Raw genomic sequence first — 14,171 nt, forward strand, 5'->3', positions numbered from 1 at the left:
AAAGTCTTTTGCCTGATTGTTTAACCCCAGCATTTCCTAGTTTTCTTTATACATATTTTGTTCTTGTCAGGCTTTATGGAATTGTCTTTTATTCTTCAGAACCTCAACAGAAACAAATTCAACTTCCTGAACCCTGGAGGCTTCTGCCAATACCCATTGCAGTTTCAAATATAAATTTCACTGATATCACAAAGGATAGAAGCCTTTTATTTTTAAAAAACAAGAAAAGTTGAAATACTCAAGAACACTAATTCTGCAAAGTTTTTAGGTTTTGGAAACTCTTGGGCAAGTGGACCAACTGTCTCTGAATCGGGCCGTCTCTTCTTTAACCCTGCCACTGCTGCCCATTTGCTTCCCCACTTTCAGCCCAATCCACTCAGCAACTAGGAGGGGGAGTGCAAAGCAAGTTGGGTATGCTGCTCTATATCCTCACTTAATGTAGTTAGTTGTCCATTCACCGAGGGCAGCAACTTCAAGGGGCAAAAGCAGCAGGGCCAGAAAGTTCTTGATCAGTAAACATCCTCTTCAGGAAACATCCTCCTTGGCAGGAGCCTGACAATGCTAACTTGGCTCCCCAGACTTTTTTATCTGCACCTGGTAAACAACAACCTATTGCATGTGAGTAGCTGCAAGTGGAAATCACGCCTTTGTGTTACTCCTTTGGGGGGTGATGAGGATGAGGGTACTGCTGCTGGATGACTGCTTGTGGATGTGAGAGATTGGATGAGCTGGGCAAGAGGTGTATGTGTGTTAGTTAACCTGGCTCCCAAGCACAAGGTGGAATGCTGGGGAGCTGCATGTTAAGTGACAGCATGGATGCTGTTTGACGAATGCACAACCAGTGTAATCGTGATCTGCTATTTTATATTAATTCCATTTTTCTTTTGTATTAATATGTTCATAGCTTTGGGGGACTTTGGGTCAAAAAGCAGTTATAAACCATATGTGTAAAATATGTGCTAAAGAAAGAAAACTATATTTTATTTTTACATTAAAGTTTTTAATTAGTGAAACAATTATCATCAATGTAACAAGCTGAAAAATACAGCAACCTGATAGAAGACTGAGGTAACAAAATACCGTACTGTGCCAAAAACCTAAAAGACTCCCACACAAGAGTTAAAAGTTCAGTGGTTATTATGAGAGACAATTCACAAGATTTTTTTAGAAAGAGGCCTTACACAAATGGCATGCAGTGGGCTGCTGGAATACAGCTAAAAGTAAAAATAAAATAAAATAGTGCAACAGTTCTCACAAGAAACAAATTGAAATATAGAAATTGGTTTACATCACAATGTGACAAATGGGTCAAAAATTGAATACTATTGTCTATACCTTGACTGAGTGCTAATTGGAAAAACATGCATTTTGGCACTAAGTTTACTTTTAAATTACATACACGCTAATAAATTAATAATAAATAATATTGCTCAATACAGCTAAACAAATCATTAACAGTCATCCTGAAAATAATTTGATAGGGACCCTTTTGCAGAATAGCTGAACCAAAAGACTAGCTTTGTACAATTATCACTGTTCACTAGGACCTGATCCAGTAGTCTGTTCTGGGCATAGGAATACTGATGTGCAGTATGGGGTTATCTCACCTGCACCAGCACCACTATTCATTTCAAAGGACAAAGCCAATTTGCCTTTGCACATGTGGATCTGTTGCCACCATTGAAATTATTTGAACTGTTTTCAAGCACAAGAGCTGAGTGTGAGTTTGTGTATATTTTTACACACACACACATGCCAGGGCACAGTTTTTGTGATATGCTTTGAGGGAGGTGGTATTTTAAATAGTACCAATATGCATCACTTGAATTCACAGTAAAAGGTGCACACACACAAAAATCAGTAGCTAAGTAGAGCTTCATGCTTTTATAGGACGAGAACCATTTAAATGTGGATTATGCTAATAACAATTTCCATATACTGTACTAACACTCGTTTATTTCATCTTCTCAAAACACTGCAGCAAAGATGCTTATATTGCTGAATACTGCATCATATCACCATTATCACACAACTCATTATTGTACAACTTTCCATGTCCATATACAACAAATCAAAATCATGGCCAGCCATTTGAATCACTGGTTCTTGCTTTCTTTTCTTAAAAACAAAAACAAAACAAAACATTCCAAATGCAGATTTGCAGAGGGACTTTCAAGTAGCTTAATTCCAAGAGATTTCCCCCCTCTACAGATGCATGCAAGTTTCATTCATTACAAAAGGAGATTTCCCCTCTCATGGGTGTCACCATGACAAGTGTTATTTTCATTAATGCAATGTCATTATCAAGGACTGTGCTGATTTCTGATCCAAATTCCTTTGGATTGAGGTGCTTGATGTAAAAGGGTGGAGGCTGATGAGTTTTGGGAGGCATTTTTCTTGTGATGTGGGGATTCTTCACAAGCCAAAATATTTTCCCTTGTTTATCCATTAAGTAAAATATAAAGCAAAATACAGATCTGCTTTCTGTAAGTGTTTGTTCTGAAAGAGTTTTGCAGCCAAATACCACACATTCTTACTTAGAAGACCCACTAGATTCAATGGGACTTATTTCCTCATAATTTACCTTATTTTCCAGCCTTCATGTTTGACAGCTGTTTCTGTCCACTCAGAGGCATCTAATAAACTCCCTTTGCCTTCAATAGTGTATGGTTTTTGGATGTAGCCACTGTAATTTCAGTTTGTGGTTCACACTGACTTATGAACAAGCCAGTAAGTGTAAGCATTTATTATTTGGGTTTAAATGTTGCTCTTCTGACTAACTGTGGGCACTTGGATTACTGATGAATCATTATATAACTAGGTCTTGGAACTTATTCTGAGCAGTTCAAATTTATTTTGCTTCAAATATGTTTTGACGAAACAGCTACAGTTTGTATTCTAACCAATGCATATTTTAACCCCTAAAGGACTGAGGTAAAATTTACCATACAGATTGTTCTTCTCCTTAAGCCATTCGTTGACAATGGAGTCACTAAATTATGCATGTCATGATTCCCTTTCTATAGCATTTGGTCTTTGGCAGCATGAGAAGGCCTAGTCCTTTTAACCATTTATTAGTTTCCCTGCATCAGGTGGGTGCTCCTTGCATTTTTGGCATCCTTTGAAGTTACAAAGGATAAAATTCAGGCTGGGCTGTCAACGGAACGATCCTTTGATTTAATACAACTGTAGAAGTGATGATAATGTTATCCATGGTTTTGTAATGAGTTTCTGGCTTAAATACGAACATTTAAAACTTGAGTACATGCCTGGATGAGGCTAATTATTTAGTATAAAAGGATGGTGTTGGCTTTTCAGCATTAAGTAGGAGGTTTGGAGATCAGACTTTTAATAACCATCATTCAGCTGGCAAGATGTGTCTCTTTCTGCATCCTGCAGGTAGGTGGGTATTAATACGCAGATAAGTTACAAAATCATACACCTTTGCTTTTGATGGCAAATCCAGAGAAATGTTCTTCTTGAAAAAACAATCCAAACATGTAAACTCCATCTCTCTGTACAAGAGAACCCTTCAAAATTGTATCCCAACATATTATGAGATGGTGATATCTGAAAAGGGAATTCCATTCATTGGCCAATGATAAGAGTTTGTTGATAGACCTATAGATATCCTATTACATCTACCTCACTCTCATGAATTTAGCTTTTGGATTGGCAAGAAAGCCAGCTGTGCAGCTCCCAACTGTAAAATGGGTGTTTGGGGATACATCTTGCTGTAAAATTGCCTATTGCCCCTTTTGGGTAGCTTACTAGATTCAGTAACTAGGTTCTCTTTGACAGCCAGTTTCATACTGGATTTCAGTCTTAGATCTATGAAACAAGCATACAACATAACATTTAAAAACAATACACTCAACAGACACTGAACATTAAAGGAAATTATTTAAAATAAAAATATTCAAAGATTAACAATATCCAATCAGATCAATAGACAGCATGCCCTTGCCAGAGCTTTCTTCAGATGCAGAGTTCTGTTAATCCGAAATGGCTTCCCAAGTTTATTAAAAGCTGTACCACTCAGTTGTAGTCTTGCAGATGTTCAGTGGCTGAGTGCTTACTGACTGCTATTCATATGTTAGGAAATGAGGGAAAGGGAGATAATCAATGTATTCTTTCCTTGCTGAATACAGCCTTAACACTGATTTTCTGTGAAAGAAAGGTATGTGAAGTATCAAAAAAGGTGGGCTCAGGAAGGATATACTGGCAACCGCCCCCCACCCCCAGAGAAAGGGAGAGGGTGTAACCCCTCGTCCCAAGGCAGGAATGCTCTTGCAACTTAACTGATCGAGCAGATGCCCTGTGCCCCAGAAGACCCGGGGCAGGTGACACACAGCTAGACATTTTTGATGAATAGCACCCACAGTAAAAAGAAAAACAAATAATTTAAGGCAAATATTTCTTTTTGGAGTGAAAGAACCCAGGAGGAGCGTTAACACCAACTGATTTTTCAGCAGCAAGAGACCCTTCATTTGCCTGGGCACCTGTAGTTAATTAAAACAAAGCAGCACAACCAATTACAAGAAACAAACACTAAATTGAAGGTGGTTTATCTTGTGCCAAAATACACATTTCTCAAATAGCTCAGGTATGAACATTGGTTTGTCCCTATGTTTGATACAAAATCTGAGGCAGCCACATTGCCAAGCAACTCAGTGCACTTAAGGTTATAAAAACGTTGTTCCACAATGTCCTATTCTAATTGACACTTTGCAGCAAAGTTAACACTGTCATCATTTTGTGCATTAGAAATAATTGAAAACCCAACATGGGCTAAATGTTCTTCAGTCACATAAAGCAGCTCAACAATAAAAAGAGCAGTTAAAAAAAAAATCCGCAGAAGATGTGATGCACAGTTTGTGGCAGAACAGAAATCCACGGTAGTCTGTGACCACAAAGCTAAAGTCAAGGATCCTGCACTAAGCAGGTTGTATCTTCAATCAGTCTAAATCACCTCTCTCATCAGTGCATTGAGTTAGATCCTGTCCTAAGGACAACATTCACTTTCTGCTTTTAGAAGCTGTGTCATAATTACTTTCAAGTTATATAAGAAAAGTGCTGAAGTCACTGTTACAGACAGCTGGCTCACTCTAGAGTCCCCTTCCTCCATTTTCCTGTGGGAATGATTTTCCCATCCTGCAGTTTGGCACTTGAAGTCACATCACATACTGGAGCACGTTATTCAAATGACATAAGGTTTGCAGGTACCTGGCAGAGAAAAGTAAACTGGTCAGTACAATGAATGGTCAGCCTATCATGGATAGAAGACGTCAACATCCCAAGGCAGTGGAAGTGCTCATGCAAAAAGAAAAAAAAGGAAGTTATAAATTTGTTCTACATCTATAAAAGCTATTTATTTATGTAAACATAAGAAAACCAGAGGAAGTTGCATACACCAGCAATAGTTTCATCAACCAGGAATGTATGATTAACAGCTTGATACGTGGTCTGAGTGATTTGCTGCATGTTATGAAATCATTAACCAGAGTGGCTGAGTTTGCTTTCTCCCCTCCTCACCCCAATCCCTTTTCTGTGGTGTAAATTGTAAGCCTGAGCGTGGGGACTTCTTTATTTTTGATATCTGAAAATGGTTCTGGACAGTGATATTTTTCTAGAAAAAGAGGTGCCAGAATTCACCATGAATGCCTCCCTTGTTCTCTTATAATGGCAATGGCGCTCACCTGAGAGGTGCCAGAACTGAGTTCTGGTGAGTTCCGGCTGAAAAAAAGCCCTGGCTCGGGAAGTCTTTTTGGCTGAAGAGCAGGGTAAAAATCTTCTCAGACCAAGAGTAAGAGTACTTTAACAGAGAAACCATGCGCTGCACACTGAATTAAATTTCCATATCATAAATTAAAATGTTTGCAATATAGTTAGTATTGCATAGTTAGCGAGTAGCTGGGCCGGGCTCAGGTCCTCTCAGTGCTCCTTATGTGTAAGGGGCTTTGGTGCAGCAACATCTCCTTCCCCTTGCCCCCTGCTCTAAAATGACATTCAGCTGCCAGAGTCAAGGAAGCAAAAGTGCGGTATGCACGTGACACATTATTAGGCGGAACACCCTGGGGAGCACCAGGCAGAGTGCCTCTTGCCGGGAAGGGGGTGTTTAAAAGGGAGGGGCAAGGTGCATAGAGACAGGTGGGATCAAAGCATGGTGTGGCAAATTAACATCCCTCCACCACAAGACATAAGAAACTGCACAAAGACATGGGACAGTGATTATGTGTTGCCTTACCCACCAGCCATCACTTGCTACCTGCTCTGCTCACGGCAGATTCAAAAGTCTATAAAGCAACTTTTTTAGTATGCAGTCTTGCAGAAAAGAGCAGCTTCCCCCACAACCCTTGTGAATGAATACAAATAGCCAAGACCACTTTCAAGCCGGCTGCTTCTTCCTCTTCCCCTGAAAAAGGCAGTCTGGAGGTAGCAGGCCCAAGGGTGCTGTAGCTGAGCTTGGCGATAAGATGTTGACATTGTTGCTGAGGGGTGCCAAAAAAAGGCCTTATGACCTGTGTGTTGAACTACACTACTTTAAATATATAAATAATAGTTGTCTCCAACTATGTTCTACTCAGAGTAGACCCACTGAAATTAATGAATCTAAGTTAGCCTTGCCCATTAATTTTAATGGACACACTTGAAATAAAACTAATATGGGTTACAATCCATACAATAATATTTTACAACCATTCGCAAACAATGCAATTTTGGGGAAACTTTGAGAGCTCAGGTGCAGGTGGTGTAAGCACTCCTAATTTGCCTAGGGCTTTTGTTGTGGTTATAACCCCCGTTCAAAAAGTTTCCACATGGCTACTATTTTAGCTTCAAACAGAAACAGAAGAAAAACCTTACCTGAGGCCTGTTGCTTCTGCATGCGTCATCCAAATGTTTGTGCCACAGTATTGCATGAAACCTTGAACCAGTCTGAAACTTGTAAACATTGCCTACAAGTTAAAAATATAAGGTAAGAAGGAGCCCTTGAGCTTTGGAAGAAACAGAACAAGATGCTGAAAGGTTTAAAAAAGCCAACACTTTATCTGGTAAGAGAAGATCTTGGTAATGACCAGTTTGGGTGACCACTGAAGAACCTTAGTCTGAAATGTCAGAGTACTCAAAAGAGTGAGTACGAATTGATCAGAACACCAACCAGTCTAAAAATCTTAACCAGCCTCGCTATCTTTGTTTCTACTGAGTAAAGCTGGTAGTTTAAGAATGTATTCAGTATTTACCTTGTTGATTTATAAGAGCTGGGGGATATACTGTTTAGCATGCTGAAGCAGAAGCAGCTTATTGACTCCTGCCTTGCCAGTTTTCATAGCAGGCTAGCTGGACAGGCAATGAAATAGTGGTGGTACCTTATTTGGGCAATTATGAAAGAATCTGAAACTTGTGTTGCGGGTGGAAACCCAGCACCTTTTTGTTGCTGAGGAGTGTTAATGGAGGGGTGAGGAAACTTTTTCAACACGAGGGCTGTGTTCCCTTTTGGGGAACCTTCTGTGGGGTCACATGTTAGTATGGGCAGGGCAAAAGCATACCCTCCAACATTTCTCTGATAAAAATAGGGACTTCATAGTAATAATTTTAAGATTTATGCCCCACCCATCTGGCTGTGTTGCCCCAGCTGCTCTGGGCAGCTTTCAACATATATAAAAACATAAGAAAACATTAAACAAAAACCTTCCCTATACAGGTCTGCCTTCAGATGTCTCAGGGGTCGGATAACTCCAAACCCCTCCAACATTTCTCTTTATGAAAATAGGGATTCCTAAGGAAAAGCAGGATGTTCCAGGGTCAGATCAGAAACTGGGATGTTCCAGGGAAAATGGAGACACTTGGAGGGTCTGCAAAAGTGGGCAAAGCAATGAATGTGACTATTACTATGTACAGACATTCCAGCCACACAAAAGCCAGGGCTTCACACCCAAACACCCACCTTTCAATCCTTCATCCCAGCAAACATTATCAGACACATTTAAATGAGGCAAAAGCACTTAAGGAACCTGTAGAGGAGAAGTAGTGAAGGGTGTGGCTTGGTGAGAGGGGTGTGGCCTGCAAAGGGGAACAGCTTAGATAAGAGAGGGCTGGAAGATTGCATTCAATCCTCAGACCTGATGTTCCCTACACCCGTTTTAACAGATCCTGATCGTTTCCCTCGCATTTTACAGTTTTGAATGTAAATTGAATTATAAACAGCATTTTTTCTGAATGCTCCCATGTGGGTATATACCCGTCAGCCAAGGATAATGCTTTATATTATCTGATGAAGTAGACTCTAGTACAGTACACAAAAGCTTGTGCTACAGGGCTTTTGGTTGTTTTAACAAAAGCATAGTAAATGATGGTGTGCGGTCATTGGATTAAGGGGACTAGGCTAGTCCCCTAAATGTTCCCCTGGTGCCTCCTTCACAAAGCTTGGGAAGTTTCTACCTGGCTTAGGGAGGGAGGCATGATGCTCACGTGTGCAACGTCACATGCATGACATTGACACCCCACACAAGCTAGTGCCTTTGGCCTTACCTGTTCCCCTCTGAAAAATTTCACTGCATGCCACTGATAGGAAAGCTTACTGTTACTTAGCACACTTACTGTTCTGAAGAAAGTCCAATTAAAAATAAAACACCCACCTTTATCTGGGTTATTTAGCTGAAAAATATCAGGGTGTTCAGGGTCATCAGGCAGTGCTACCATCCAGCCCACAATAGAAACCTTTTTCCCTGGAGTAGATTTATACTAAAAGAGAGAAAAAGTCAAGGAAGAATATCAATGAGCTGAATTGTGAAGTATAGGCGACTCCACTTATGCAAAGGTTGCATTCCGGGCCCCTTATGCATAACCGAAATGTGTGTAAGTGGGGAGCACCCTTACGTAAGCGGGGAGTCCTTTTGTGGCTTGTGAGGAGGCCCTCCTCAGAACCCAAAGAGGATGTCCTCTGGGGAGAATCTCTTCCCAAGCCAGAAGCACAGTGGGGCTTTTTTGAGCTGCTTAGCTGACATGCGGGAAAGCTTCCCCATAAGTCGGCTGAGCAGCCTCAACAAAGTCCCGCTGAGGAGACCCTTCCTAGAGCCCAAAGAGGACAACAGCTGAGCAGCCCTGCACATCAGCTGTTAGGTGGGGAGGCTGAGCAGCCTCTACAAAGACCTGCTGCCCCACTGTATGGGGAGGGTCTTCTTGTGAGCCACAAGGACTCTCCAGGGTACTCCCACTTCCAGGTTCCATTTCTAGCTTCCTGGCACCAGGCATGTATGCAATAGCATGCAAGTTGGGAGTTGCCTTTATTCTGCTACCCTGGGCTGCTTTGTGTTTTTGTGAATACTGCAGCCAATTGATTCTCTGAAACAATTGCAGATAGGATGTGCACTTGGTCTATAAAATAAGGCAGATTATTTGCTTACATGCTTTCTTTCAGTGCCTCTTAATGACTTTGCTCCAAAGTAGATCAGAGTAGATCCTGAAAGGGTTACCCAATATCTAGTCCAGGAGGAAAGCTGAAAGGAGGAAATTAAAAAAACTTTCAAAAGCATACATAAATTTCCAGAACTAACATGAAAGAAGGTGAGATGCTTCGGACATGCTATCAACTATGAGGCTGCATTTGCCTTGAAGAAAACCCAGCTATTCTGCATTCACTTTGAAAAACAAGTTTATGTGCTGTCCCCTGCTGGTGGGGATGGATGCATTACACCTCAGTAATTCAGCTCCAGTCAGAATGATAATAAATGCACTTCAAACCTTTAGGATCAAGCAATGGCATTTTCACAAAAGGCCATGAGGAATATAGCGGTATGTGGGGCAAAGCCTAAAGGCCTGAGTCCTCTCCTACAGAATGCGAAAAATAGCAGATATGTACTCTTCGTTTTGTACTCTTTCTTGTACATGTCTGCCTTTCTCCTCCCCCCCCCACCCTCTTGAAGGCAGTGCAAATTACTGCCAATAGGAAATAGTTGCTATATAAGAAAGAATTCTTGGCCTAAAACTCTTCCATTCCCCCCAAACCAATGCCATTTCATATATACTCAGTGCTTTTTTCTGGGGGTACATAAGGGTACACATTACTGGCACCTTTTTTTCTAAAAGAAAAGCTTATGGAGAGAAGGGTTCCAGGGTGTGGAATATAACCTGGTTTTGAAATTTAAACAAAAGTTCTATATGGTGTAGGATGCATGGTGGCAGATTCTTTTCTTTGGGTGTTTCCAGGAGCGTCTCTTAAAACAGCAGCCAGATCTGGAACCCATATTTAGCCCAACCTGCAACACATATGATCATATGCCACCAACCCTAGTCTGCCCCAGCCAGCCACCACCTGTCTGTCTTGCAACTAGTCCAGGTAGTGTCTTCTGGCTGTCAGCTTCCATCTGAGTCTCATGCTGCTCTTGTAGAAGTCAGCAGGGAGGACAAAACTACTGTAGAGTTACATGGATCTGTCCTTAGTGCTGTTTCCTACTATTGGGCCTCCCTGCTTTCCATCCTGCCTGTCCCGATGGGAATCAGGAAACTCTATTGGCACTATGTGCAACCGTTGTAGGTTTGGTCATGACATACTTGTAAGAAGAACACCAGAACCATAGAAAGGAGAGGGAGATACAGAGGGTTATTATGAAAGAGGGTACTGCAATAGCTTGTCCCTGTACTGTCCACTAGTTCAAATAGCATGTATAGCCGTGGAGACAGCCATCTTAGGTTGAAAATGTTGTTGGTCAGTGCCAGGCCAGTAAATGGTAAAACAACAAGACAAACATGCCAACCCATCTTGTGTTAAAGAAAACTGGTGGGATGAAACAGGGGAGGTTATTTTCTCTCAGCTCTGTCAACCAGGATTCGCTGCAGAACAGCATCTAAGTCTTGGGGGTTGAGGAGGCGAGTTGCAGTGGGGCTACCATGATTGCATCTCCCTGACCATGTGTCCTCTCCTGCAGTCTGCTTGGTTCAAGTGTGTTTATCCTAGTGAGGCTAGACTGGCCTCCTTGTTGAACCTTCTCCTTGGCAGGTGAAGATTGTTTTATTCAGGCAGGCTTTCAGGAACTGACTGCTTTTTAGGAAAATAGTAGTGTTTAAGTAATTTGTTCTTAACATTGTTTTAATTCCATCATTGTTTAATTACCTTGAAGGTAATTACTTTTATGTGTTTTTAGCTTTCTGTGGTTTAGTTGTGCTCATTTCAATTTTTGTAAGGTGCCTTAAGTCTGAGTTCTGGGAAATAGATAGGAAATAAATAAATATTATTAACAACAACATGAGACATAGCCCATGGCTCTTTTTGTTCAGCCAGAGTTAGCTGCCATGCTGTTTTTGACACTCTACTGCTTTCTTTAGCAACCATAAAATATTATTCAAATTGTAATGAGGGGTTTAAAAGCATAAGCAAAGGGGGGGGGAGGAGAACCCCTTACTGTAGGCTTCCTGCCTTCTTTTAGTAATGTCTTTCTTCTTAAAGGCCCTTCCATGGTAACAACCCCCACGGAACTCCCTGATGCACAGCTGCAGGCACCTGTTGGACTGAAATAACAAATGTCAACTCTTGGTGGGAGCAAACAAAATCAAATAATCCAGTGATTAAATTGTTCAAAAATTTACACAGGCCTTGGCTCGTGCCATCAATATTGTCCTAAACATTGGCTGCAGACTTTGTAGTTCATGACTAGTATTACAGTAAACATGTTTTAAAAAAGAAATTTAATGTAAGTTTTCCACTGAAGTGCATAAACAAGGACATTAGAAATAACTTCTTGGCATGAACCAGGAAGTAGCCTATGCAGACAATGAAATGGTTGTTTCTGCCCTTCAAAACAGCTTTTTTTTAAAGGAAAGTTTTGGCTACATGAGCCCAGGAAGACTAATTTGTATTAATATATAGATTTTTTTTAATAATAAAAAAAAATTGGTAGAACTTTTTCAGATCATGTTACAATATGAACCATACAAGTAATCTGACCTTCTAACATAAAAAACAATGGAAACACATTAAGCAGATTATGATAACTGTGGACAGGAAACATGATTCTTTTTCACAACACAGAAGGAATCCTTAAAGAGACTGGTGGAGACAGTGTCAACCAGGAAAGAGACCAACATATGGTAAAGTATGTCCCCCATCATATTGTGAGCTGGTGAAGGATTAGAGATACGTGGCCAGTGTTGAGCCCATCATTCTTTGTCTTCTGCCATCCAATTAAGTCATTATGACTATTATGAATATAAATAAATAAATTTTATGCACACTTCTTAATAGATTTTTATTTTATTAAACCATTTATGTATATTTTCCTAATAATGAATGAATGAATAAATAAATAAATAAAGCTGTCATGCTACTGAATGCCAACTAAATGGTTTATGGATGCCAATATACAATGCCAAGTGAACCATAAACCCTACTACGTTATTAAATGAGTGCTAGCAGCCATCACATCAATTACTAAATACTTAAGTTAGATTCTGGAAGATTTAACAGCAGGAAATATTGATTGAGTTAGAAGCTTGCCCAGGAGGAATTTCCTACTTAATAAACATTCATTGCCCAGAACACTTCATAGTCCCATATATATATAAGGATGTCAAACACAAAGGACAAATTCAAGCAGAAATATGTTTGCTTTCACTTAGTTCTAAGCAAACATTAGAGTAGCTATTTCAGTCATGGGAAAGACATGACAATAAATACATATAGAACAAGCTAACTTGGGTTCTCTTTGACCTCATCTGCTAAGCCTATATGCAACTGGCTATGCAATTCACAGCTCTGTGTGAACCACCTGGAGATGAGCATGTGTTAACTGCACAAAGGACATGTGCCAAATTCCACAAGCTTGTGAATTAAACTGTGAGTGCTGAATCTGGGACTGGCAGTTGTTTGAACTGTAGCCTATTAATTATTAACATATTTGTATAGATAGTCCACATAACTATTTGTTTCTGCGTGCATTGGTTCAAGGCCATTATCTGAATACTTGTCCTTTTTCTTCTATTTCTCTCTTTCTCTATAAAACAAGGAGTCTTCTACAGTTATACTTCGAAGTTGAGCATATATAACACAGCAGACTGAGTGAATTGCTTTGGAAGGAAACTGCTTTTGTACAGCAAACTGACACCTGCCATTTTTACAAGGTAAGTTTATCTGTTAATGGTGTAACAGAGGGTGAGCTGTTATGACTTGCCATAGTCTGGAGCCTTTGCTGCAAATTAACAAAGAGTCTTGTAAACTGATTATGGCTGAAACACTTATGGGCCAGAGCCCACTTCACAAGATGTTTGGAGTATAATTCTGAGTGTCAAGAGAGAGAAACACCACACTTTTATGTGTAAATAAGCATACATGCAATATCTCTTAGAAATCTATCTTACCATAGATATTCACTGAGTATCGTAGCAAATGCAGAGTGTATACAAATAGGATTTTTTGGAGATATTTATCAGAAAGTTACAAATATATAATGAAATGAAAGCAGATAAAATAAGGATTGAAATGGAAAATGCTTGAAAGAGTTTATTTAGTAGGCTTGCATATCTGCTCACATCACCTTTGCTAGATTTCTCCCCAAAGGCTGCACCAGAAAGCAAGCCTAGCGAAAAAAATCAGTAATTATGAAGAGGAATAGAAGACAGTATAAGGAAGAATAGAAGAAGCCATGAGAAGGTGCACTATAAAAAATTAATATTTTCTTCTGGGTAACGTTAAACAAACTTGCTAGAATGACTGCAAGATAATTTGCGTCAGTGTACTATTTCTTTCCAAGTCACATTTCTTTGCTTCCCACAGATATCAGTTCGATTTGAGGAGTTCTACAGGTGAAACTATGGGACGCAGGTGGCATTGTGGTCCAAATCACAGAGCCTAGGGCTTGCCGATCAGAAGGTCAGTGGTTCGAATCCCCGTGACGGGGTGAGCTCCCATTGCTCGGTCCCTGCTCCTGCCAACCTAGCAGTTCAAAAGCACGTCAAGTGCAAGTAGATAAATAGGTACCGCTCCGGCGGGAAGGTAAACGGCGTTTCCGAGTGCTGCTCTGGTTTGCCAAAAGCGGCTTAGTCATGCTGGCCACATTACCCGGAAGCTGTTCGCCGGCTCCCCTGGCCAGTAAAGCAAAATGAGCGCTGCAACCCAAGAGTCGTCCGCAACTGCACCTAACGGTCAGGGGTCCCTTTACCCTTTACCTTTACAGGTATCA

At 40.5% G+C, this 14,171-nt stretch overlaps 1 protein-coding gene and 1 long non-coding RNA gene across 16 annotated transcripts in view; one reads left to right on the top strand and one right to left on the bottom strand.

Moving 5' to 3' along the window:
- The window catches only part of LOC309361554, a 44,829-nt gene that overhangs the window by 5,440 nt on the left and 25,218 nt on the right, over positions 1-14,171 (top strand). For 5 of the 8 annotated variants that reach the window (XR_014164488.1, XR_014164489.1, XR_014164490.1 and 2 more), the window contains exons 1-2: positions 12,091-13,113; positions 13,766-13,861. This is a non-coding gene — a long non-coding RNA (uncharacterized lncRNA). The other 3 variants (XR_014164485.1, XR_014164486.1, XR_014164487.1) reach the window with 3 other exon arrangements.
- Positions 4,548-14,171, bottom strand: part of RALGPS1 (Ral GEF with PH domain and SH3 binding motif 1) — a 217,422-nt gene continuing 207,798 nt past the window's right edge. For all 8 annotated transcript variants that reach the window (XM_081896465.1, XM_081896462.1, XM_081896469.1 and 5 more), the window contains 5 exons: positions 11,400-11,505; positions 9,405-9,497; positions 8,637-8,742; positions 6,865-6,956; positions 4,548-5,226 (listed from right to left, as the gene is read on the bottom strand). In XM_081896465.1, coding sequence (XP_081752591.1) covers positions 5,197-5,226; positions 6,865-6,956; positions 8,637-8,742; positions 9,405-9,497; positions 11,400-11,505 — 427 coding nt within the window. In that variant the 3' untranslated portion in view covers positions 4,548-5,196. The remainder of the gene's footprint in view (positions 5,227-6,864; positions 6,957-8,636; positions 8,743-9,404; positions 9,498-11,399; positions 11,506-14,171) is intronic.

Source organism: Podarcis melisellensis, assembly GCF_964234715.1.
Source record: "Podarcis melisellensis genome assembly, chromosome: Z".
Classification (NCBI taxonomy): Eukaryota; Metazoa; Chordata; class Lepidosauria; order Squamata; family Lacertidae; genus Podarcis; species Podarcis melisellensis.